This window comes from Salvelinus sp. IW2-2015, linkage group LG2 (assembly GCF_002910315.2).
Source record: "Salvelinus sp. IW2-2015 linkage group LG2, ASM291031v2, whole genome shotgun sequence".
Taxonomy (NCBI): domain Eukaryota; kingdom Metazoa; phylum Chordata; class Actinopteri; order Salmoniformes; family Salmonidae; genus Salvelinus; species Salvelinus sp. IW2-2015.
The window spans coordinates 18,266,369-18,293,676 of NC_036839.1; the positions used below are offsets into that span (position 1 = coordinate 18,266,369).

A 27,308-nucleotide genomic window follows, 5' to 3' on the forward strand; every position below is an offset into this window, starting at 1 on the left:
GCGGACTTAGCTATGTGTCAAACACAAAGAGCACCTGAGTGCCATGGTTACCGGGCTTACAGGGGAGGCAAAGGCAGCCAAGTTCTCCCAGGGGGTTACGCCAAGCGCTTCTTCATTCCACTGTCTCTGATGCTCTGCTACACTTGCACATAGGCAAACATCAGAGACAATCTATTATTTACTCTGTTCAATGAGGAAGAAAACACAGAATAGCACCTGGGACAGAAACTTTGAGAAAAGATGAGTTCATTATTCATCACAGTACATGTTGCATCACTTCTGTCTGAGGCATCAGAAACTGAAGATAAAAATTTAACAAAAACATACTTGTAAATACTGATATATGATTAGCCATTCTCTGATATGGAATCAATATGAGTTAATAATCACAGATGTTGTGATCTGATGAGATGTTGGTATGTTTTGTTTAAGTAAGTAAATATCTATTTATCTGAAAGGATGCTGTCTCCCATATTGATATCTACGGAATCAAGCTCTTGCTATCCTCAGAACCGCCATTGAAACAATATTGACTCATAACAACAATGGAGACAGAAAACACATTGACGCATTAACCAAACATGTACTACTGCTACTCAAGAAAAGCATATTTCTTAGGATCTAAGGAAAAACTGATGAAGCTCCTTAAAAGATCCCCAGTGAAAGCAATTATAATTTCCTGACGTCATCATTTGAAAATTAGAAAACTAGTAAAATGCAGGGAAGTAACTAGRCTGGCTGACTCACGTGGTACACAGCAAGGGAGAGATGTGACACACTAGTCTGGACAGGAGTCCGTTGTAAATGGAGTATTCGTGCAGAAATGTGCTGTTGTTTGATTGGTTCTCTCTCAAAATATATATCTCCTGGGGGGTTGAGACCTCATGTTGTTTGGATTTGAAAATCAAACAGTTGTATTGTAAAGGGGCGGAGCTCGAGGGCTGTGGTTGTGTGGTTGTACATGCGGGTGTTTGAGTCAGAAAGACACAGAGGAGAACCAATCAGTAAAAAAGCCCAGATCCCATTATCGATTGCATCGTGCCTACAACATCACGCAGCCTTCCCAGACTCTGAAGTCAGAAAGACTTTTAGTTTGTTGTTAGCTAAACTAGAAAGCTACTACATTGCAGTGACTATGGACCATAATCATTGCTAATTCTGCTGCTGACAAGTATTCTGCATGTGTGAAATGGGACCAACTAATTCCTGTTTGAGGACAACTAATGGGCCAGTATGTGACATTATGGGTCTAGTTAAAGTACCAGATAGGGAGCAATATCARCATGTCTACTTCTTCACAAATACTTGCCAGATGTTGATATGGGGTGCGTTTGTAAATTAATTCTGGCTACTCCGATTTGAGTATGCCAGAGCGCAGAACAATTGATTAATTTATGAACTCGGCAAAAAACAGAATTAAATGGTCGCCAGCAGCACAGTTACAGTCACTAACCCTCTTGATAACATGAAAACAGTCTAACCAGCTCTGCTAGGGCAAGTAAAATGATCAGAGTTAGGTGTTCTCTCATTTGTTTCTGGAAGTAGCTAGCAAGCTAGCCAACTTTAGCCAGTTTTTGGTGCTTGACTGCCATTGTGAGGTCAGAAGGCTCGGAACAACCCTAATACTTGGCCAGAGCCTCCAGTGCGCTCTGAACGCTCCAGAGCGAAACACTTTGAATTTACGAACGGCCCAGAGCGCACTCTGACACACTGGAGGCAATTTATGAACACATCCTTGGACAAACAGCTGCAGACGGAATTCCCACCTCAACTGCACTAAGTAACAGAAAATTCTGTTTCATTTCCTGGATTTTTTATGCACTAGAAAAAAAGACAATACATTTACGATGTAGTGCAAAAACAAATTAATAAATCATTACCAAAACCAAAAAAGGGATTTTTTTTAAATATTCATGTTCATATTTTTCTAAAATGTATAAACGTTTGTGTACGTTGTCATTCAAATATAATCCAAGCTAACCGTTAACCTCTGTTTCTTGGAAGTTAACTTTCACTCATCATCAGCATCACCAATCTTTGTTTAATATTAAGCTATGTGTTAAACAAGTGAGATATCAAACCATGGAGATAAATGTGTCTTCTTCTCGCCAACTACTCAGCATCAGTTTGGAGCTTCCGATCCCCTCGACAATCCCAACGAACCTTCCATCAATTAGACCCGGAGAAGATCTACACTGACCACCAGACCATGCTCTTGCACCCAATCTTCACATGGTAATAGACTCCATATTGATTGGCCTGTGGGCTGCTCAAGCCTCCCTGTAATGGAAGACTTGAGAGCTGGATATTAGAAATGAACCGAAAGTATGGAGAGCACATGATCTGATGTATCTGGTCATGTGGTCAATCAGGGGTAATGAGAGCCTGGGAGCAGCATTCGGCACTAATGGGAGGTCTGTTAATCTGTTTATCGGTCACACTTTGAATGTTTAATGAAGCCTCCATAAGCCCTTTATAATGCCTACATAATTGCATGACAAATCATGTATGCAAATGTCCTTATGTGACCCTTTTCGCAAGGTTCAAAACATACATAAGACATAAAATGTAAGGTAAAAGATGGCTTCAAGAAGCAAAGGCTTTAACAAAGCACAACCTGTTTATATCGTCGGCTCCGTTTTCTCCACATTTGTATGCAGAAAGGCCAATGTTGTAGCTGCTCTGGCCTTTCACAGACTTTGATCTTGGAAACCTGGTGAAAATTACCAGCAGCATGTCAATGAATACCATTTTCTAAAAAAGGTGCCCCTGTCAATTAAAAAATAAAATAATATGCTTCTGAAAAGTGCTGTGCTCCTACATCAAAAGAATCACTGAAACACTTCATGGAAAAATGAAGAGTGGGTTGAACCTGGGAAACCTTTTCAGCACAATGGTTTGAATGAGTGACATCCGCTGCTTCTTTATCAAGGGCAAAGTCTCTCGGAGAATAGAAGCACAAACCTAATGAGATTTGCTAGTGGCATAAAGGTTCAATGAAAAAGACATGTTCATTCTTATGGTTATCAGCACCTTTTAGAACATTATGGTGTGCAACATAATTAATGTTGTGTTAACCCTTTCATACATGTCCTGTAGGCGGAATTAACCTATGACCTCTGCTATAAGGTTATCATTTATCATCTCAAATGTCAAATACATAACCATCAAACAATTACGATGTAACTTGCGTGGCAGAATTGTAGTTCATTTCGTGAGAAATATTTCATTTTCAAATGCTATATAATGGTTAACCAAAAATAACCATCATTACCTTGATCTATTTTTTTAATTTGTTAATCTGTCAGAAAAATATGATGCTCTCTCAAAGTTATAGCTTTTCTTTTTATTAACAAGGCTGTTGACATTTATTTTGGCAATTTCCATTCCTTTCTTTGAATGGCAATACTTTCATGACAGACAAAGTACATGCATTTATGTCAAGCAAAGTACCACTGAGTATAGACTATGCCCTTGAAAACTATTATTGAGATGACAACCTATGAGGCATGAAAGCGTCTAAAATGCATGTCTTTGGGGAAGACATGCGATGACAGTAATAACTGTGTAGCAACAAGCACTCAGAAAGCCACTGCACTCAGCACTTTCCACTACGAGGAATCAAGGTTCACCTGCCGTTAAGTGACAAAGGCTAGGAGATGAAGAGAGATGAGGTTGTGGAGAGATATGTGTCAATGTCAGCTCTATAAGAGCCCTAAGCTGGCTTGTCAGCACAAGCACAGTTATGGCCACTACTCTGAATCTAATGGATCCTACACCTCTCACACCAACAACAATACTGCAAGGTTTATGACTGCTTGGTTTCGAGTGACACCAACTAATAGAGAGGTCACTGAAATTGCCGTGGCACCCATCTGCAACGCCTCTATGATATAGGAGTGTCATTGGTCTATAGCTGGACCTACCCTATATGACTGCTACATGAGCAGCAGCTGAGCTCAGTCATACTGTACCAGAAGAAGAAAAGGTGTTCTGTCATCCATGTGCTTCTGAGCGTGTGAGTGATGAAAAGTTCACACCTCCAGGTCGAGATGCTGCATCCATTTTGACGAGGCCAAAAAAATGGACATGATAAGTCAATCAATCTTTTCTCCTGTAATGTGACTTTGCATTGGCCATACAGGTGCATGTTTTTCCTCTCCTCCCTGCTCACACACTGAATCTGAGAGGAAAAAATAGAGCCAAGTGCAATATTTATAAATCATCAGTGGACATGAATAACAATTCTTATTCCACACTCTGGAAGGGTGTGATAGAGGAACATGTGTGTATGTTTGTCCATGGGGTATAGTTGCCTGATGAGTACGTGCATCTGCAAAAGCCCTCCTTTGTTAGGATTTCAAATCCAAGTTGGGATTTCCAAACCACAGGAACAAAAAACAGTCAGACTCAAAAAATCTTGATCAACTGTTACTCTGTCCCTCATGGGAATGCTAAAATGAAGTAAAGACTTGAAAGAGCGGATTAAAACTCCCTGGTAACTGGCAGAGTGAAGATAGAGAGAGCTCAGACACTGAGTCATATGTTTCTTATCCAAGAGTCTTATTTAGCAGTGTCACTCTTCCATAGACTTTTTGTCATTCTTTCATACTTTTAGTCTGACTCAAATCCACTTCAGCAAACCCAAACATTGCAGTCAGCATGTAGTGCTTCTGAGTTGACAGATAGGTGGCAAACTAGCTAGCTACAGTGGGGCAAAAAAGTATTTAGTCAGCCACCAATTGTGCAAGTTCTCCCACTTAAAAAGATAAGAGAGGCCTGTAATTTTCATCATAGGTACACTTCAACTATGACAGACAAAATGAGAAAAGAAAATCCAGAAAATCACATTGTAGGATTTTTAATGAATTTATTTGCAAATTATGGTGGAAAATAAGTATTTGGTCACCTACAAACAAGCAAATTTTGCACTCTCACTAACCTGTAACTTCTTCTTAAGCAGGCTCCTCTGTCCTCCACTCTGTTTACCATTAATGCACCTGTTGAACTTTTATCAGTATAAAACACCTGTCATTAGACCTCAAAACCAGTCTACACTCATAACTCCACAGCCAAGACCCAAAAGCTGTCAAAGACACCAGAAGAACAAAATTTAACCTCACCAGCGGGAAACTATAATATTAAGCAGTTGGTTTGAAAAAATCAACTGTGGAGCAACTTTAAAAGGAACAATCAGACCACTATAATACTCCCTCGATCCTTGGGCTCCACGCAAGATCTCCACCGTCGGTCAAAATATCACAAGACGTGAGCAAACATCAAAACCACACTGGTGGACCTGGTGAACTGGCAGGAGAACTGTACCAAAGTAACAAGCTCCTACCATCATACCAACACGCTCGCCAAGGACTCAATCCTGCAGGCAGAGTTCCCCCCTTCTTAACCAGTACATGTTCCAGGCCGTCTGAAGTTGGCTAGACGAGCATTGACTACGACCAGAAGAGATTGGGAGAATAGTATTATGGTTCAGATGAAACCAAAATAGAACATTTTTGTAAAAACTCAACTCGTCTGTTTGGAACAAGAATGCTGAGTTGCATCCAAGAACACCATACCTACTGTGAAGCATGGGGTGGAAACATCAGCTATTCGGCTGGTTTTTCTGCCAAAGGGACCAGACGACTACCTTAAAGGAAAAAATGAATGGGGCCAGTATCGTGAGATTTTGAGGTGAAAACTCCTCTCCATCAGCAAGGCATTTGAAGATGAAACGTGACTGGTCTTTCAGTATGACAATATCCCAAACACCCGCCGGGCAACGAAGGAGTGGCTTCGTAAGAAAGCATTTCAAGGTCCTGAGTGGCCTAAGCCATTCACAAATCTCAACCCATAGAAAAATTTGGAGGAGTGAAACAGCGTGTTCGCCACAGCAACAGCCCAAAACTCAACTGCTACTAAGAGAGAATCGCATGGAGGAATGGGCCAAATACAGCAACATGTGTGAAAAACCATTGTGAAGAACTATACGAGAACACGTTTCTGACACTCTGTCATTGCAAAAAAGGGTATAACCAAAGATTAGATAAACTTTTTGTTAATTGGACAAAACGTATATTTCCAACCATAAAATGCAAATAAATTCATAAAATCCACATACTGTGAATATTCTGGAATTTGTTGTCTACATTTTGTCTGTCATAGTTAAGGTACTCCTATGATGGAAATTACAGGCCTCCCTCATCTTTTTAAGTGGGAGAACTTGCACAATTGGTGGCTGACTAAATACTTTTTTGCCCCACTGTATGTATCTTCCCAAGGATGTCTGACATTACTGTCAGATACAGCTTTATTTGACGCCTCTTCCAGGCGTTGTCATGGGGAATGATAACGACAGTTATAGAACAGAAGCTCTCACATATTATTGAACACAGCCTGCAAAAATGTTTAAAGGATTCAAATGGAGAACAGAGCCTTTCATGGTACAGAAATCATTAGCGAGGAGACTCACCCCAACCCCATCCTCCTGTCGGTATTGCTTCCAGGTAAGGCCAGTGTCACTGAACAGCAGCAGGTAGCCGCTGACCCAGTCTGAGCTGCCGTAGCGCCCCTGTGTGGCGACGGCCGTCACCTCCATCCTGTCCCTGAGGTCCAGCTGCAGCCACGGCTGGCTGTCTGTCACCTGGGGAGACCAGCCTCCCGCTCCTGAGACCAGAGAAAGAAAAAACATTTCAGGACAGGAAGGTGCAAAGAGTGACCTAGCATGGCTAGGTGTGACACAGCATGAGCAGATAGACAGACACACACACAAACCCAAACAGATAGGTAGTCCAGACAGCTATCTCCAGTGAGAAAGATTATTTTCCTTAAAGCTCCAGCCAGAGATAAAATAGAGTGTGTGGGAGAGAGTGGGATTGTATTTGGTCACTGGTCACTGTTGCAGTTATTATGTCTGTAGGGCTGTGAGTCAGACAGAAATAATAGAGAATTTTTCAGATTTGGCATTTGGGTTAACTCATACAGACTCACTGGCTGTACTCTACTATATGTGTTCATGAGCACCGCACGATTGTCTAAACCCTGTCTAAAAGCAGTTTAATGTAGCATTATTGGAGGTGATTCAGACAGTGGTAAAAGGCTATCTCTTATTTATCAGTTTTGGTAGTGCCTTTGCACCCTTAGACTAGTCAGTCCTTTGAGCCGGATCGGAAACAATTTGAACCAAGGGTTTTTCTTTCTTGTCTTTGTAGTAGTGAACCATTAACGACTTCAATAATGTAGTTGTCCCTTAGAAAAATAACATGAAACAAAAGCAACTAACTTTGATTCTGGTCTGGTATTCAGCATTCTATTACACATAGCCGTTACTCTAAAATATGGACACAGTCTTGATAACCCTTAGCCTGTGGACCTAGTCTCCCAGAGAAACTAACAGAGAAACAGACATGCTAGCAGAGATGGATTAATAGCCTATCCTCCGACTGCATTGAGATTCTGATACAGTAGTATGTTTTTCCCAAAGCCTGAAATGACATACAGTGTAGAAAGTGTATTAATCTGACTTTAAGCTATGTATTTCCAGTATACAGTCGTGGCCAAAAGTTTTGAGAATGACACAAAAATTTATTTCCACAAACGTTTGCGCTGTCAACGACTTTAGATATTTTGTCAGATGTTACTATGAATACTGAAGTATAATTACAAGGCATTTCATAAGTGTCAAAGGCTTTAATGACAATTACATGAAGTTATGAATATTTGCATGTTGAACCTCTGCAATCTGCCCTGGCATGCTGTCAATTAACTCGGGCCACATCCTGACTGATGGCAAGCCATTCTTGCATAATCAATGCTCGGAGTTTGTCAGAATTTGTGGGTTTTTGTTTGTCCACCCGCCTCTTGAGGATTGACCACAAGTTCTCAATGGGATTAAGGTCTGGGGAGTTCCTGGCCATGGACCCCAAAATATCGATGTTTTGTTCCCCGAGCACTTAGTTATCACTTTTGCCCTATGGCAAGGTGCTCCATCATGCTGGAAAAGGCATGCTCGCACCAACTGTTCCTGGATGTTAGGAATTGCTCTCGGAGGATGTTTGTACCATTCCTTATTCATGGCTGTGTTTCTTAGCAAAATTGTGATGAGCCCCACTCCCTTGGCTGAGAAGCAACCCCACACATGAATGTCTAAGGATGCTTTAGTGTTGAGACACAGAGACTGATGGTAGGCTCACCCTTGTCTTCTCCGGACAAGCTTTTTTCCAGATGCCCCAAACAATTGGAAAGGGGATTCTAGAGAGAAAATTACTTTACCCAGTCCTCAGCAGTCCAATCCCTGTACCTTTGCAAATATCAGTCTGTCCCTGATGTTTTCCTTGGAGAGAAGTGACTTCTTTGCTGCCCTTCTTGACACCAGGCTATCATCCAAAAGTCTTCGCCTCATTGTGCGTGCAATGCACTCACACCTGCCTGCTGCCATCGAGCAAGCTACGTTACTGGTGTGCCCCGATCCCCAGCTGAATCAACTTTAGGAGACGGTCCTGCGCTTTCTGGACTTTCTGGGCCCTGAAGCCTTCTTCACAACAATTGAACCGCTCGCCTTTGAAGTTCTTGATGATCCGATAAATGGTTTATTTAAGGTTGCAATCGATACTGGCAGCAATATCCTTGCCGTAACCCTTTTCTGCAAAGCAATGATGACCGCACTGTTTCCTTGCAGTAACCATGTTGACAGAGGAAGAAACAATGATTCCAAGCACCACCTCCTTTTGAAAGCTTCAGTCTTTATTCGAACTCAAATCAGCATACAGGGTGATTCCCAGTCCTGTTCCTCGTCAACACGAGGAGAACACTGAACATTATGTCAGCTGTCCTTTCTGACGGGCTAGAATGCAGTGTAAAATGTTTTGGGGGATTCATTAATTTGCATGCAAATAATTGCAAATTCATCGATCACACTCTTTATAACATTCTGAGTATATGCAAATTCCATCATACAACTGAGCAACAGCAAAATTAAATTTGTTCATTCTCCAAAACTTTTGGCCACGACTGTACAAGTATGAAGAAGCTTGTCAAAGTGTAGATGGTAGATATCTCTTCATTGATGTGTGTTGTGTGAGAAGAAAGAGACAGTGTGTGTGGGTGGGTGTGTGTGTGGTGTGTGTGTGCTGGTGTGTGGTTGTGTGTGTGGTGTTGTGTGTGTTGGTGTGTGTGTTGTGTGTGTGTGTGTGTGTTAAACTACTTAAACATTGGGAGCATTAATAGCTGTATGTTGCAGTGACTTTTGTGTTGTTTATAGTGAAAATGCTATTAAAACATTCTGATGTAGCCTAAAAAAATCTGACAATCAAAGCAAAGTATACATGTTACTCAATTAACTGCTTTTTTTCTTTAGGGACAAATTGGAGCAAATTCAACAACAAAAAATGAACTAATGCCATTAACTTGATTCATTATGTTAATCGTTTGAGTAGTCCTAATTGTAATGTATGTTATGTTCCTTAAAGATGTGTTTAAGCCCCACAGCTACTCAGCTATCAAGAAGAAGAAACAGGTCAGCTCAGGCAGAGATTCATTACTCAGCTGCTGTGGGCTGGGACACAACACCATGGGAGCAGATGAGTTCTGAATATCAAACCAGAGTCTCAGCCACAGAGGAAGCATCGTTTACGGAGCCCCCTCCCGAGAGAGAAGGACCATTCAGGTTCTTACAGACTCACAAAGGGAGGTCGGCTGTGGCTAAAAATAACCTGGGGTACAGTCAGTGTTTGATGGACAGGGTGTGAAAAATATATGTGTATATACAGTATGTTTCCCTGGAAGGCCTCTGGTTGTTATATATGTATAAGTACTGTATGTTAAAGGCCAAACAGCATTTTTTAAGTCAGGCAAATCCAACAACTCTGTTGTTACCACATTGACTCCTTGCCAGACTGAGACTGAGGAGTATGGAGTGTCTGGGACAATTAGGTTGGCCTTTGGAGTTCATCAATACTTTGACAAGTTCTCATTTACGTGAGTGAAAGCCATTGATGTTTAGTGATCAAATGCAGATGGCGGACTCTAAAGAAAACAGCTGGCAATTAACTGCTCACAACCATATAATTAAATGACAAGCAATTGTTGTTTACAATCCATCTATCAAATCAATTACAGCTATACACAGATCATTTGTGTTTATTACGCTACATGTGGAAATGAAATGTTAAAGCAACATGCTCTGCACAGGATGTTCATGGGAAGTTGACTCGGCGTCAAGAGGTTATTACTGATGGATATGTACTTATACACAGCGTTGAGCATGGCCTTAATCTTTACTCACCATCTCTTCTGTTGAGCTTGGAGAAGTGTGGAACGTTACTGATGGAGGACTGCGAGGATCTCTGAAATGAGGCCTGGGGCAGATTTGATACCAAAGGTCCATCACAGTTATCTAAAGAGATCAAAACCAGAGCAATCAGGTTAGCGTGATAATACAGTAGCCTTGATACACTTCTGAAAACTGCAGCAAATATGCTTTCAACATACATTTTGTAACATTGAATGATCCTGTTTCCTGTGATCTCCTTGAGCATGTCTTATACTGTCTCTAGTGAATGATTGATAACATTCAAGTGAGGTTCACTGCCCCCAATGTATGACAAATGACAGTGTATTGTATATGCAGACAAATGTGACAACCAACTCATTAAATTCTGATTGCATTAGACACAAAAGATGGGAAAGACAAATGGTTCTGAGAAGGGTTATGCCTAATGCTTCATTTCAAAGTCATGCACACGCTGATGAAATATGAGTTCTTGTAACCTTTTCTCTTCATTTAACAAAGCTCTGCTCTTCTATGTTGACTGTGAGATGTAACTAATTACATGCGTCTTAATCAGTCAAATATTTGCCATGTGATGGAGCACTACAGTGAAAGTTAATTTACCCATTGTTGCTAGACAACCCATTGTTGCTATAATCTTTGAGAGGAGAATGATGGGAAATAACAGTATTCTCATTAGAAGGGAACAGTCAGTCATATGTGTCATATATCATATTGGATTATACCTGGTTTCCAACATGTTGAAGCTAGCTCCCTTCACCTAGGACTGTGCACCATTTTGTTTAGGTTTGTCTTTAGAGGAGTTGGATGCTTTGAGGATTGGTTATGCAGAAAGTAACAGAGCCCCTTCAAATGACCAACAACATACCGCCTCGAAAGTGTTTGACGTGATCTGTCCTGGTTCAAAGGGGATACAAGTCTCTTTAATCTCTCATTGTTTGGACAGAGTCATTTTCAGTTCAGAGGAAATCAACAAGCAATCGCCTCCTTGTTCACATAAAAGACCACAAGCGCTTTTTCTTATTTTGTCTGCTTGCTGCTTGCCCTTSCTCCAGCAATTGACACATTAATTTATCTGTTTAGAATAATGTCAAGAAAACCCAAGAGACAATCCATTATTGTTCCTGTTTTCAATTGTGGCTTCTATTGAAGCATCTGCGCTGAATTTGATTGTGTCGCTGCAGGGCTTTTATCTCGCATACCGAGCAAATATCACTCAGTTCTCTCTTCACACATTCTTCTTTTCCCTCCATTCTTATCTCTATCTCTCAGACTTTCTCTCTTTCCTTGAGGCCAATTAGTATTCCGAGGTTTCATTACATCACTGATTCAGTAGTACCTCATTGACCTGCTGAGACCTGCTGCTTTCTATTGCACCTTATTGGCCTTCACCATGGGTACGCCGAGAGCGGTTTGTTTACAGACGAGTGAATGCCAGCATGCGATTCAGCTCCACAGAGAAGCGTGGTATACAGTATATCTATAATACATCATCTCCTTTTCATAGTACTGTATTCTCTCTGGCTCTCTTTTCTTGTTCCCACTCCCTCTTCTATTTCCTAGTTTTTTCCCCTTTCTTACTCCTCTTCTCTCCTCTCTGCACACTTGCCTGCCCCCAGCTCTACTGTCTATCTCTCTTTCTCATTAGAGCATATTTCCTCTCATCTCCTCTCCTCTGTGATTGCTGGGGACAGCTTTTTCCCTCGTCATCTGGATGAGGCTTTGCCCTCAGACTGCAGTCTGGGACCTGTCACTGACCCCCTCCTCCCCTCCCTCTACCTCCTCCCCCTCCCTCCTTCACTCCTCCCCTCCCCCGCTGTCAGCCAAGCCATATCCCATGCCATGAGGTATCTGCAGGTGAGCTGAGCAGGCTCCAACATCAACCAAGGCAGTGACACGCTTTTTGGGGGGGCTCACCCTTGCCTCACCCCCATATGCATGATTACTGATTTATTTGACCTGTAATAGCATGGGACAGGAAGTACTCTGAGCAAAACTCAATGTTCTTCCCAGGTGACCATTCATGGGATCGCCTATAGCTGTACTAGCAGTATGGTTAAACACAGAGGAAGAGCCCCTAACCATGTCTGATACACTCCATAGAGGCCAACAGTTTAAGTTGCCAAGCAGTACCTAAGCTGATTATTCAGCTAATTAACCTTTTCACAGGTCTGCTCAATGAGCCCCACATCAAAAATGATGGCTCCAGGTTTTATGAATTGATTTCCAACATCATCATGAGAGAGAAAGAGAGGTGAGGGTGACAGCAGGAAGAAACACACGATGAAAGCATGGAGAAAGGGTGCAGGGTGGAGAGGGGCCCAGGAGTGTGTGGAGGCCCTCTTGTTATCGCTCAGTGTGCTGCATTTCCACTAAARATCAGAGCTAATATACTTCAGAGACTGATAGGGTTTTAAGCCTCAAAGTAGGCTTTACATTCAGTTATAAAACAAGAAGAAGAAATGCTGGAAGATGTGGTTGTGGAGTAAGTACTACGCTGTGAGGCTGTAGTGGCCAGAGAATTATATGATACCCAATGGTAATCTCTCAATGAGGGCTCTAAGTACCTAAAGAAATGGAGAGCAAGGAGGCTCCAATCTGCTCAGAGACATACAGGGTACAGTAGAATCACTGGGATATATCCCCAAGCCTCACCCTCCATGATTTGGAGAGAAAAACATTCAGAACTTCACACCGACCACACATATTTTGTGGTGTTACTTTCTGTGCTAAAATAGGTGAGAGGTGAGAATGAGGTAGGTGTCCCTCGCCTTCTCTGTCTTTCTCTCTTTCCAGTTCTCTTTGTTGAAAGACCTCAAGCAGTTTGCCTACCATGTCCTCACACACACTCTTATAAAAAAAGGGTTCCAAAAGGTTTCTTCGGCTGTCCCCATAGGATTTTTTTCTTGAGAGTATGGTTAAGGAGCCGGAACATAATAAAACAAATTGACCACAAGAAGCCTAAACGGATATAATATTTGACTAAAACATAATAATTTCAAACCTTGATTATATTTGGGAGCATTGTTAAGCGTAGGGTGCCGTCTTTCGGATGGGACGTTAAAACGGGTGTCCTAACTCTCTGTGGTCATTCAAAATCCCACTTATTGTAAGAGTAGGGATGTTCACCCCGGTGTCATGGCTAAATTCCCAACCTGGCCACATTCCCTCATGGCCACCTAATCATCCTCCTCATTCCTAATTGGCATATATCACTCCTCATCTCACCAACTGATAGCTGATGTGTGGTGAGAGTTCTTGCACAAAAATGGTTGCTGTGCATCACTGAGGTGGGTGCTACACATTGATGGTGGATAAGGTGAGTTTCCTCCTACTATGTAAAACACTTTGAGCACCCCAGTTGGTAGAAAAATTGTATATGAATCCAATCAATTATTATTATTTGTATACAATCACATGTCTCTCTATATTTTTTCCCAAATGAAAATCACTTGGAGCTGATTTCCTGGTCTTTTTACAGTATTTTATTTCCAACAATGAAAATTCAACAACAAAAAAATATATTTGTTTTATTATTAGTTTTTGCTCAGAAAACCACCAGTGGGCCAAATTCGGCACACGGGCCGCCAGTTGGGGAACCCTGCCATAGGAGAACCCCTTTTTGGTTCCAGTTAGAACCTTTTTTGGTTCCAGATCAAACCSTTTTGGGTTCTATGAAGAACCCTCTGTGGAAAGGGTTCTACATGGAACCCACAAGGGTTCTACCTGGAACAAAAAATAGTTTGTCAAAGGGTTCTCCTATTGGGATAGCCGATGAACCCTTTTAGGTTCTTGATGGTGCCTTTTTTCTAAGAGTGCACCGTCCTTGGTGGCGGTCACATCTGCAATAAGTCTTAAGGTTGGCGTCAACAGTATTGGACTACACAGTCTTTGAAAGTAAGGAGGGCCTTGAGTGCAATTCAATAGACTCCTCTTATCGATCTGCATATTGCACTGTTGTAATACCTTGTTTATATAAGCACTTTCTCTTTCTCTCTCACGCTGTCTCTCGTGCACTGTGATAATAAAAGTGAGTAATTGTTTCCACTTCCGAGATGTCAGGTTTAGTCATGCAAAGTAATTAAAACAGGACCGCCTGCTTTGTGTTTGGCATATGCCAAACTGCATTACATTGATCAGCTTTTTAATTTATGCATTACCTCCCATACATTGTCAAAAACAAGTTTTAAACTAAATCAATTCTCACAATATTGTACCTAACATGCAAATGATTTGGATGTCTATTCCATTTAAATTAACAATCTAAACAACTCTTGAAACTGGTATATTACACTGTTGGGTCCCGGGCAATAGTTGCTCGTCCATCGTGTTGTTGCACGGTATGCCAAAACTTCGATACTTTTTCTATACAAAAAAATATTTGGCACTAAACTTTTTGTTACGTTCGGTACWTCTGTCAAATGTGTCTCACGTGATGGAGAGGATCAAGTCTGTCTATCAGCGCAGCCCCTTTACAGTGCGAAGAGCAAAGTGCATGCTCTACTTACTCATTAATTGCTAGAGCTGTCGGGGCTGCATTGGTTGATCCCCACTCATGATGCACAAAGGTTAACACACTTGAATACTGCAACATGGCATGCAGAAATGTTGAAACTGTTCATTACTGTTCACAAAACAGTAATAAACAGACAATACTGGTAGCTTCCAGCTTTACTTGTAGGCTACATTTCCTTGCTAGCTTACACCTAAAGCAACATCAATTCAAAACCCTAGTACATGTTTGTAATAATATGCAAACCATAATGCAAAATATGCTGATTTCAAAGCTAATTGTCACCAAAAACTTTATTAATTCACTTCGTCTCCTGTGCCACCAAAAACGAATTTACTTCTTTGTCTCCTCCTGAATGACATTACTTTCTTAAAGAGACAACGCACACTTTTCTAAAACAAAAGACTGCTTCTTCTATGCAATGTTGTTGATTAGTACAATAAAATAATACAGTTGAAGTCGGAAGTTTACATACACCTTAGTCAAATACATTTAAACTCAGTTTTTCACAATTCCTGACATTTAATCCGAGTAAAAATACCCTTTCTTAGGTCAGTTAGGATCACCACTTTATTTTAAGAATGTGAAATGTCAGAATAATAGTAGAGAGAATTATTTATTTCAGCTTTAAATTATTTCATCACATTCCCAGTGGGACAGAAGTGTACATACACTCAATTCGTATTCGGTAGCATTGCCTTTAAATCGTTTACCTTGGGTCAACTGTTTCGGGAAGCCTTCCACAAGCTTCCCACAATAAGTTGGGTGAATTTTGGCCCATTCCTCCTGACAGAGCTGGTGTAACTGAGTCAGCTTTGTAGGCCTCCTTGCTCGCACACACTTTTTCAGTTCTGCCCACATATTTTCTATGGGATTGAGGTCAGYGCTTTGTGATGGCCACTCCGATACCTGGACTTTGTTGCCCTTAAGCCATTTTGCCACAACTTTGGAAGTATGCTTGGGTTCATTGTCCATTTGGAAGACTCATCTGCGACCAAGCTTTAACTTCCTGACTGATGTCTTGAGCTGTTGCTTCAATATATCCACATAATGTTCCTGCCTCATGATGCCATCTATTTTGTGAAGTGCACCAGTCCCTCCTGCAGCAAAACACCCCCACAACATGATGCTGCCACCCCCGTGCTTCACAGTTGGGATGGTGTTCTTCGGCTTGCAAGCCTCCCCCTTTTACCTCCAAACATAACGATAGTCATTATGGCCTAACAGTTCTATTTTTGTTTCACCAAACCAGAGAACATTTCTCCAAAAAGTATGATCTTTGTCACCATGTGCAGTTYCAAACCGTAGTCTGGCTTTTTTATGGCGGTTTTGGAGCAGTGGCTTCTCCCTTGCTGAGCGGCCTTTCAGGTTATGCCGATATAGGACTCGTTTTACTGTAGATATAGATACTTTTGTACCTGTTTCCTCCAGTATCTTCACAAGGTCCTTTGCTGTTGTTCTGAGATTGATTTGCACTTCACACCAAAGTACGTTCATCTCTAGGACACAGAACGCATCTCCTTCCTGAGCAGTATGACAGCTGCGTGGTCCCATGATGTTTATACTTGCATACTATTGTTTGTACAAATGAACATGGTACCTTCAGGCATTTGGAAATTGCTCCCAAGGTTGAACCAGACTTGTGGAGGTCTACATTTTTTTTCTGAGGTCTTGGCTGATTTATTTTGATATTCCCATGATGTCAAGCAAAGAGGCACTGAGTTTGAAGGTAGTCCTTGAAATACATCCACAGGTACACCTCCAATTGACTCAAACTATGTAAATTAGCCTAACAGAAGCTTCTAAAGCCATGACATATTTTCTGGAATATTCCAAGCTGTTTAAAGGCACAGTCAACTTCGTGTATGTAGACTTCTGACCCACTGGAATTGTGATACAGTGATTTATAAGTGAAATAATCTGTCTGTAAACAATTGTTGGAAAAATGACTTATGTCATGCACAAAGTAGTCTTAACTGACTTTCCAAAACGATGGTTTGTTAACAAGAAATTTGCGGAGTGGTTGAAAAACTTGTTTTAATGACTACAACCTAAGTGTATGTAAACTTCCGACTTCAACTGTATGTTTTGCAGTTTCCAATAAAACAAGTCCTAAATGAAATGGATTGTTTCATCTGTTGACCAATGAAATCAGCTAAAACCAGCTCAATAACACAATGCATGCACACACTATTGAATAATATGCATTCACCTGTATTGTGAATAGACCTAGGCTACATCTTGAGTCACCCAGATTAACAATAGAGATTTACCTTTCAAATAAATGTTTACCATTATGTTGTTTTGTAGTCACATTTGTAGTTAGATTGTTAAAAAACAAAGTCAAATTGATTGTATGATTGTCTTATTGATTTCTTCAGGCATACAAAAAAAAGATGCCCAGCGATTGAACAGAGCAGTAGCTGAGTTTATGTCTGGAGCAAGTGCCATTCTGTAACTTTGGCTTAAACGCCTCATTTTCTGTTGTTGTGYTATCGTTTTGGAATCGAGTATTGTGATGGTATCGTGTATCGTGATACTAAACCTGGTAGTGCTATCGAAGTCAAAATTCGGGAATAGTGACAACACTAGTCTATCGTCACTTGTGTGGGATCCATGAGAAATGCTTGGGTTGCAGAAGAGGATATACAACCATATTCTCAACCGTGACCTTCAATGCTGTGCAGTCCACAAATGTGACTGCAGCCATGTCTATCCAATGTAATATTGTACAGTACTTCAGGGGAGCATAAACACACATACTGTAGATGGGTTAGCTGACAACGTCACAAAAGTGATGTAGGCGCTTCCATGGAGCAGAGGTCACCGTGTTGTTGTGATTGCTAGCAAGAATGACAAGAAACTGCCATGTGGGCAATCGTAAGTGGCTCGTTTCATCTTGTACTTGATACCATGTCTTATTTTGAGGTGTTTTGACTGATTTCATGTCAATGTCCCAAATATGCCAAAAAATCTAGCTAAGCAACAACTGTAACGTTGTATTTGAGAGACAACAAGTTCTCATTGTGCAAATGCAGTCACATTTTCAATAAACATTGGAATTGAAAGATAGCTCACAATCTYCAATCTAAGCCAACCCTGTCAGTTTTGCCCCCATAGTTGTGCACGGGTCATAAAATTGGGTTTCTAGAGCAATATTAACAGAGGTCAAGGTCATGGCCATGGCAACAGCTTTTAGGGCATAAATGTCCCAAATATCTGTTGTGCACCTCTCCTCTACACCTTGACAGGTCATGTATAGGATGTTTGAGMATTGGATTGGCATGTGAATATTGTAGTTATCAAAAACATTCCACAACTTGGAATATAACCGTTAGTTATAAAACACCATCCATGTCAGTGTGTGAGACTGCCTGTGGACTCTAATGACTTGGGGCAAGCTGCACAGCATGGCTTTGCAGGCTCTGACACACTGTGGATCATCAGCTATCTTTAAAATGAGGCCTATTCTGGTACTGGCAGCCAGGCACCTCTCTCTCAAGGTCTCAGACCCTTTTGAACAAAGGTTGTGGGGAGGGAGAAAACAAACAGGGATTCAGTGATCCATTGCTTTTTCAGAAGAAACAACTAAACTGCTTCAGAATATACAGTATTCTTTAGAATCTTTCTTCTGAGTTGTGTAATACTCAATACCTTGTTTTACTTTCAGTTCTCTGTCTTAGCATATTACTATTGTATCATAGAMGAAAGGCAGATATAGCTAGTGACGTTAACTACTGCAAGGTTTGACGTTTCTTGACCTTTCTGGGGAATTTGCATGTAATTGCAAACACATTTCCACTAAGCTCTCAGCAGCTCACAGCGGCAGCTACCTCTGCATCTACGACTCTCACAGGAGTCAATGGCCTTGAGAGGGGGGAAAAAATGATAAAAGGAATAGAWTATCAATATTTACTCAAGGGAATTCTTAGTCAACCCAGCCCACTGCTGATGCAGGTCATGAAACCCATTTTCATTTTAATATAGTCAAATGTTTCCTTTCACACATTAGTTTCTATAGCAAAGCTCCACAAAACACCCACAGATGGTTACATTTGCAACAATTACTTTTCTGATTAATAACATCTCCTTGACCCTTAGGTGGCTTTGATATCATTGCCAAAAAGCATTGTTATATCCTCCTGTCTGCACAGATTTAAGACAAAGGAAAACGAATGCTGCTGCTACCACACAGTTCAACCAAGGTGCATGACTTGGAGATACAAAGAGATTTTAAATAATAAATCAATAATATTTTGCTGAATTTCCACTGTCCTTCAGGAGTAGCTGAATATCTCCAGCATGTATTTTTTTTTTAAATAAAAAATATGCGACTGAATACACATTTTCTAGTACACGGTGGGCTATAAGCAAATACAAGGCAACTAGGTAATGTTACAGTAGTTTGTGGATTCATGGATAACAACATCTAACCTTTTAAATCAATGAGTGGTTATATGAAATCAAACTATTTTCTACACCCATTAAATCCTGAGATTGATTTTCTCCGCTGGTTCTACAAATCACCCACCGGCTTTGATTAGCCTATTACCTGCTTTCTGAGGCCTGAAAATCATCTAGAGATTAACACCTGAAGCAGGGCCTGATTAAAAGTGCTCATTAAAAGTGAAATAAAACTCAAATTACCATGGCGATTAGATAACGACAATATCGGCCAAAGATAAACCTGATAACATGACATTCATTGTATCATTCAGTCAGATTGTTGCGTGCACGTTAAGTGAATCATAAATCCAAATTGAGTTGAGTTATAGACGGAACCGGTGGCATCCTGCACGAACAGTTGTCGTGTTCCCCTAATCCATCAGTGTGAGATTAGATCACTTCCACCAGGCAAATGGACATTAAGAGTCCAGTGATCTGAACGTGTCGGACACATCTCCACTGATCCAGCTCTGCCTGCCAGGCCCCAATAAGAGCAGTGAGTGGGGTGGAGCTCATTCACTTCGCTAGCTACTGCACCACAACTCTCCGTTATTGTTTCCACTGAGCAGTGTGGCTTCTGGAGCATCACCGTGTGGCTGCTAAAGAGGATCCCAGGACATAAAAAGAACTGYCAACAGCTTGATTACAATGATCACTGTACTCTCTCCATCAGTGACTCATTCATCGATTTCTCTCTTGTTTTAGATGCTGTCTCCATGTTGGAGCTCTCCTCCTGGAAACATCTGCATTGGCRAATGACCACTCATCTAGTAGACAACAATGTCATGTTGAAAAAAGACAGCATTAAGTCTGTTTGCATACTTTGGCCCACTGGATCTCATCTGACCTGATTTGGCGGCACTCAGATCACTCGCCAGTAGATGCCTCTGATGTGGATCAAGCCATTTTTTAAGACCCAGATACAGTCGGGCAGTGAGATATCTGCCAATGTACATTACGCACATCACTACAGCAAGTGCCAATGTGCTCTGAAGGGATTTTGATGTTGACGCTCTCCTCTTTATTCTGTGGTATGCTGCAGGCTACCGTGCATGTTGGCTGTTTGCTTTCTCTCCCTGCCTATCTCACTCTCTGCCCCTCCATCTCCCTCTGCTACTCTCTGAGCTGAGATGCATGCCATAGCTCTGCAGGGTTTACATCTTCACATCAACATCATGTAAGAGGATCAAGGTTTAGTGATTTAGGATCAGGAGTACATCATATTTTACTTTAAATAGATAAGTACTTGTTTTTCTCACCAGTCAAGTTCCAAGTAAACAACCTGATTTGGGACGGCACATACAGTTCATCTACAGTATGGACGCATGTTCCGTCAGATTACCTAACTTACATCTTTGGTAACACTACCTTTATTATTAAACAACTGAAATAAGGTAAATTTTCTATTGCACTTCCACAACAAAAACAGCTGTTTATAACATGTTGTTAGTATAATTACATTTTTACTACATAGGTATTATAGTAACTTAACAAGTCGCTTGTGCAGTGTCAACAATACAATCCCCGTCATCACTATAGCACAACATGTGTCCAAGCACATGGTTAAACACTATCCCGCCCCTGTGGCTTAAGTCGTTAGGCAGGACTAGAAGAGAGCCCCAACTGCAGCAGTGACTCAGCTCAAACGGTCGGTGGTCGCATAATTACATTTCCCCGCAGTCAGCACATTGAGGCTGATGGAGGAAGGCTGGAGCATTGTACTGTAATAGAAGGTTTTAGGCAGCAGCGCTGGACTGGGCAGCACTGGGATGTGCTATTCTCGTCTGCCTGTTAGACCTGAACAAAAGGGCTGGTATTAATTCAAATCCAAAATGACCACCCCTTCTCTGAATAAAGGCTAATGAAGGGATTCGCCTGTTGGATTTTAGTCAGAAAGGGATTTGTTGAGTTGACACAATACTAAAAGTAAACAGATGTAATGGGTTGATACCTAACGGGGAATCTGATTGATTATTTAGGAATTGCCAACTTCAGATGTAAGCAGTCTACTCCTCCACCTGAGATGTGAGCTTACAGTAGTTACATACTCAAATCAAGTGCCCTCTTCTGTCTGAATCCATGACAAGTTCTGACGCAGTCAAACAAATCCCTGAAGACATAATCCCAAATCCAGTCTGTTTGCGTGGAGAGGACTGTCTGGACTATAGTATACATATTCCTGAGGGCAAGACATGGTTTCATATGAACTCACCAGTAATGAACCAAACACAGACTGAAGGGCATAGAGGCTGCTGGTAGTTTGTGAGCTGAATACTAAATATATATACAGTCAGCAACAACTACAGTACGTGYATCATTGAGATACACAAGCATAACATTACAAACACCTTCCTTATATTGAGTTGTACCCACTTTTGCTCTCAGAACTGCTTCAATTCGTCAGAGCATGGACTCTACAAGGTGTCGAAAGCGTTCCACAGGGATGCTGGCCCATGCTTCCCACAGTTGTGTCAAGTTGGCTGGATATCCTTTGGGTGGTAGACCGTTCTTGATATACACGGGAAACTGTTGAGCGTGAAAAACCCAGCAGCGTTGCAGTTCTTGACACACTCAAACCGGTCTGCCTGGCACATACTACCATACCCCATTCAAAAGCACTTAAATCTTTTGTCTTGCCCATTCACCCTCTGAATGGTGCCAATGACATCGACGTAAATTAAGGCAGCCCCGTGCACCTCTCTGATTCATAGGGGTTGGATTAAATGCAGAAGGCACATTTTGGTTGAATGCATTCAGTTGTGCAACTGACTAGGTATCCCCCTTTCCCTTTCTCACATACACAATCCACGTCTCAATTGTCTCAAGGCTTAAACATCCTGTCTCCTCCCCTTCATCTACACTGATTGAAGTGGATTTAAGAAGTGACATCAATAAGGAATCATAACTTTCACCTGGATTCACCTGGTGAGTCTATGTCATGGAATGAGTTCCTAATGTTTTGTGCAAAGTGTATCTTCTGCAGTTGAATCCTCAGTCCCCTCCCTAACAATATGTATTTCTAACCACGTTACATAAGATTGGTAACATGGAGAGAAACTAGTTGTGTTTCTATCACTAGAGCTCTCAAAATCATGTTCCAGCTCCAGCATATTGGTTCCATTGGGATATTCCAGGTGGTATAAAATGTACATACTGGGACATTAGAAAAGGGCCACAGTCTCATATATACAGATGACTAACAATGATATGCCAACTAAACTGTGTTTAATACTAGTAGGCCTAAATTCAACCAGGAGAAAAGTACTAAGTACTTTTAGAGGCTGAAGTAAATATTGTTTATGACCTATTTTTTAACCAGTGGTGCCAATTTTTGCCTTTGGCTCCAACTTCTTTGTCTGTCCTGATGACGGCTTTGATCTCCTCCTGATATCATGGGCCCATTTGTCTGTTTGACAGTGCTTATCAACAGATCTCTCAACTCTCTTTGCTCATTAGCAAGCTTCTTAGACACCAAACAAACATTGCCCTACAATGAAACCAGACTAATTTACGGTAACAAATTGCCCTATTTTCACAAGATAGCTAAGGTTCTTTCTCTAGATAGTCAGATGTTCAAACTGTTTCTTTCTTCCACAGACTATATGCCAACGTTTTCTTGGGTTTTGATACTAAATGTTAACATCAGTTCACCCAAACTCAGACCTGCCTCAGATATCCACGAGGAGTTGACAGGATGGGAGAACGAATATCACAAAATATCACAGAAGTTATATTTTTACCATTCAATTTAGCAAACCTTCTCAACCATAGCCAATGACTCCAGGGTGGTAATTCCAATCATATTTGACACTCCAGGTGATCCTGCCTCACCTCCACTGAATAGCCCCAGTGCTGGGGAAAAATATGGATCCTAGTTGGTCCCAAGTGACCCCACACATTAGCCCTCACTGGAAGTCAGCAACCAGGGGTTATTGGCTGATTAGCCCCACTGAATACTAGACTGAAGGAGGACTCCCATTCAAATAGAATCATGTATCCCAGCAGCCCCAGATGGTGGGTCTGACACTACAGCACTCTCTGTTTCCTGTAAAAATGTCTGCCAGCACACTCACATGTAAATACACTGGAATAATATCACAGATATTGTCACGATCGTCGAAATAACATTCGGACCGAGGCGCAGCGTGATATGGGTTCCACATCTTTATATTCGTGAAACGCACAAAACAATTAAAAAAAGGCAAACGATACGTGAAGCTATGGAGTGCTCACAGGCAACTACACAGAAACAAGATCCCACAAAACCCAGTGGGGAAATGGCTGCCTAAATATGATCCTCAATCAGAGACAACGATAAACAGCTGCCTCTGATTGGGAACCATACACGGCCAACATAGAAATAAAACAACGTAGATTACCCACCCTAGTCACACCCCGACTTAACCAAAATAGAGAATAAAAAGGCTCTCTATGGTCAGGGCATGACAGATATTGGAATACATGGTGCTAATATCATGTGGCGACCCCAAAATCTAAATAGGTATACTGTAAATCATGTATAGAATGTACACTATATGAAGCTGTAAAAGCCCACAGAAAATCCAGTGTTTCTATGTCAAACGGTTTGTTACATTTCAGACTTCTGTGATGTACACTACCGTTCAAAGGATTGGGGTCACTTAGAAATGTCCTTGTTTTGAAAGAAAAGKACATCTTTTGTCCATTAAAATAACATAAAATTGATCAGAAATACAGTGTAGACATTGTTAATGTTGTAAATGACTATCTGTCGCTGGAAACTGCAGATTTTTTTATGGAATATCTACATAGGCATACAGAGGCCCATTATCAGCAACCATCACTCCTGTGTTCCAATAGCATGTTGTGTTAGCTAATCCAAGTTTATCATTTTAAAAGGCTAATTCATCATTAGAAAACCCTTTTGCAATTATGTTAGCACAGCTGAAAATTGTTGTCCTGGTTAAAAAAGCAACAAAACTGGCCTTCGTTAGACTAGTTGAGTATCTGGAGCATRAGCATTTGTGGGTTCGATTACAGGCTCAAAATGGCCAGAAACAAAGAACGTTCTTCCGAAACTCGTCAGTCTATTCATGTTCTGAGAAGTGAAGGCTATTCCATGTGAGAAATTGCCAAGAAACTGAAGATCTCGTACAACGCTGTGTACAACTCCCTTCACAGAACAGCACAAACTGTGCACAACTGAGCAAGTACATTATAGTGTCTAGTTTGAGAACAGACGCCTCACAAGTCCTCAACTGGCAGCTTCATTAAATAGTACCTGCAAAACACCAGTCTCAACGTCAACAGTGAAGAGGCGACTCCGGGATGCTGGCCTTCTAGGCAGAGTTGCAAAGAAAAAGCCATATCTCAGATTGGCCAATAAAAAGAAAAGATTAAGATGGACAAAAGAACACAGACAGTGGACAGAGGAACTCTGCCTAGAAGGCCAGCATCCCGGAGTCGCCTCTTCGCTGTTGACGTTGAGAGCATGGAGGGCTTAAGTTACAGTGGAGGGGCACAGTGTGGATTTATACGGTGAAAAGTGTACTTTACAGTAGGCTTGAGCGATATACCGTATACTGGGTTATTTCGAAATACCAACAGTAAGATTTTCAATACTGTAAAATGTTTTAGCATTTATAAAGCAGTGGCATAGCACGCAACCCCACAGCAACATTCAAGCCCKTCCTGGATCAAGATCCCTATTGCCTAAATAGTTTTCTGGGTAAAAAAAWWAAATAAAATAATATCATAATAAATAATAAAATAAAAATAGCGCCCCTTGTGTGCACTTCCGGTAATACCGTATACCCAGTATGGTACAGAAACGGTATGATGGTATGAAAATCTGGATACCGCCCAACCCTACTTTATGGTACTTGATTAAGTCTCCCGAATTAAAGATCAAAGGATACAGAAGGAGCATCTGGGACCGCCTGGCCAGTTGGGATTACACCACCGCTGCACGACCGCTGCACCACCGCTGCAGTGTCATCTTGACTGCGAAACTGTCCCCAAATATGTTCAAACAAAAATGGATTAATGGATCAAATATAAACTCTTACTATTTTGGGGATTTACAAAGTCTAAAAACAGATTTGTGGGAATTTTTACTTGGTGGTTAGTTACTGTATGCCATGAATTAATTCGATTTTAAAGCAAATGAATAGACTAATATTTACAGCTAATGTATAGGACTCAATAGATGGAGAGTGGTGTTCCATCAGTGTAGGAGTGATTAGATTGTAAATGCAAAGACCTCCACTAGCGCCACATTTGTCAAATAGATAGTGTGTGTATGTTTGTGTCTGCACAAGTTGGCTGCACAGTGTGTGTGAGTGTGAGCACACTCAGAAGTGGTGTAACTGAGACCCCATTATAGCTAAATTGAACTGTAATGCTGTAGTATTAATTAATTTGGGCACCCTCAAAAAGAGAGAAACTTATCTCATGCGTGGTGATTACAGTCAATGCATGCAAATTGCTCAAGTTGATGCAAGTGGATAATTTATTTTCAGGCTGCCATAATTTGTAGCGATTCATCATTTGACGTTATCACATGAAACACCAGCTTAATGAGAAAACACAACCGTGGGGTGAGATGCCCTCAGCTGACCAGAGCTGGCCTACAGCGTCATCTTCCACACATTGGAAGACGAAAAAGGCTTGTCATATATGGGTACTAATTTAACTAGAAACAGCTCATCTCCCCAACTAACTCTCTGTGTAGTACTCAGACTGTGGCAACTTGAAGACACAGCTATTTAATAACAAGAAAACTAGTATTAACAAAACTATACTAATTAGCTCATAGCAATGAACATGTAAATGCTCTTTTGTGAGTGCGGGTCGTTAGGTTACAGACAAATTTAGTTTAGTCTTAAAACTTCATCAAGTGTGATAAGTCAGAACAGAACAGCAATAACAGTCTGCCCTGCAGACCTATTGAAAAGAAAGCACAATTTACTTGAATTGTCATCTGACACAATATAAAACCATAATCCAAAGCCTAGGGTAATACAAAGTGGACCAGGCACCAGCAAAAACTTATCAAAGAAAAGAGAACTCTAATTTGATCATGAGCTCTGTGAGAGGAAGAAAAAGCTTTTCTCTCTGCCTCTCTTTGCTTTGGTACTCAATTCACCCGGAACAGCTGCAATAAGTCAAACTCAAGAAAATGAATAGCCACGTTCTCATTAATACAAAAAGCAATGAATTCGAACAGTGGGGGCTGAACCATTCAAACAGAATAAGTCTGGTAGAGGAAGACATGAACTCTAGTCAGTGAGAATGAGGCAGTTACGGCTGTGGGTTTATCCAGAACAGTTGTGTTTGTAATGGATTTAGATAGAAACCCCTTTAGGATAAAGCCAGCTCTATTTTCCCTGTGCCAACTGTATCACTGTCCTGTTCTTTGTGTCTTGCCAACGCAAACATTTTAATGCCCCCCGAGGCATATCATAATCTGCATTATCTGTGATCCTAGCAGAGGGCTAGCCATGGTGAGGCAGACGATCATGATCCTGATGATGATAACGGTTTATCACAATGTCTTCTTCAGCACCAGGTCAACAGCTGATTATCATTTTGGAAATATAGCACATCAGCTGATAGGAATGTCCCTATCATAATTAAACAACACCACAACAACATCCCTCTGCATAATTTATAGTGACATTTTGTCCTACTCCTAACTCCCTGATCACTTAATGGATCCTCATCTGTCTTGGAGATCTGGAGAAGGGGAGAAGGGGAGAAGGGGTGAGTGATAGGGKATTTTAGAGGGCAATTCAGAACATCTCTAGAGTGACCAATCACTCACTAATTTAAATTACCCCTATAGAAACACCTGGAATAAATTAGCATGGGGTAAAGAGAGAATTACGGCCACATACCACTGCTATTGTATTTGTCTTCCCTCGCAAGGTCATTCATACTGTAACTTCCCCCGCTGTGTGTGGTGATATGGTCTATCTACGATAAGAGGTATTCATTTACATTTTAGAGGGTTTCAAAGGTTGGCAGGCTCGCTATGTCTGACAGTCTTTGTGTGTCCACATGCACACGCTTATGTGCATGGCT

The 27,308-nt window shown here is 41.2% G+C and overlaps 1 protein-coding gene across 1 annotated transcript in view; it reads right to left on the reverse strand.

The window, feature by feature from the left end:
- The window catches only part of LOC111976258 (contactin-associated protein-like 5), a 116,120-nt gene that overhangs the window by 80,868 nt on the left and 7,944 nt on the right, over positions 1-27,308 (reverse strand). The window contains exons 2-3 of the mRNA XM_024005031.2: positions 10,280-10,390; positions 6,470-6,663 (exon numbers count right to left, since the gene is read on the reverse strand). Of these exons, the coding sequence (XP_023860799.1) occupies positions 6,470-6,663; positions 10,280-10,390 (305 nt within the window). The remainder of the gene's footprint in view (positions 1-6,469; positions 6,664-10,279; positions 10,391-27,308) is intronic.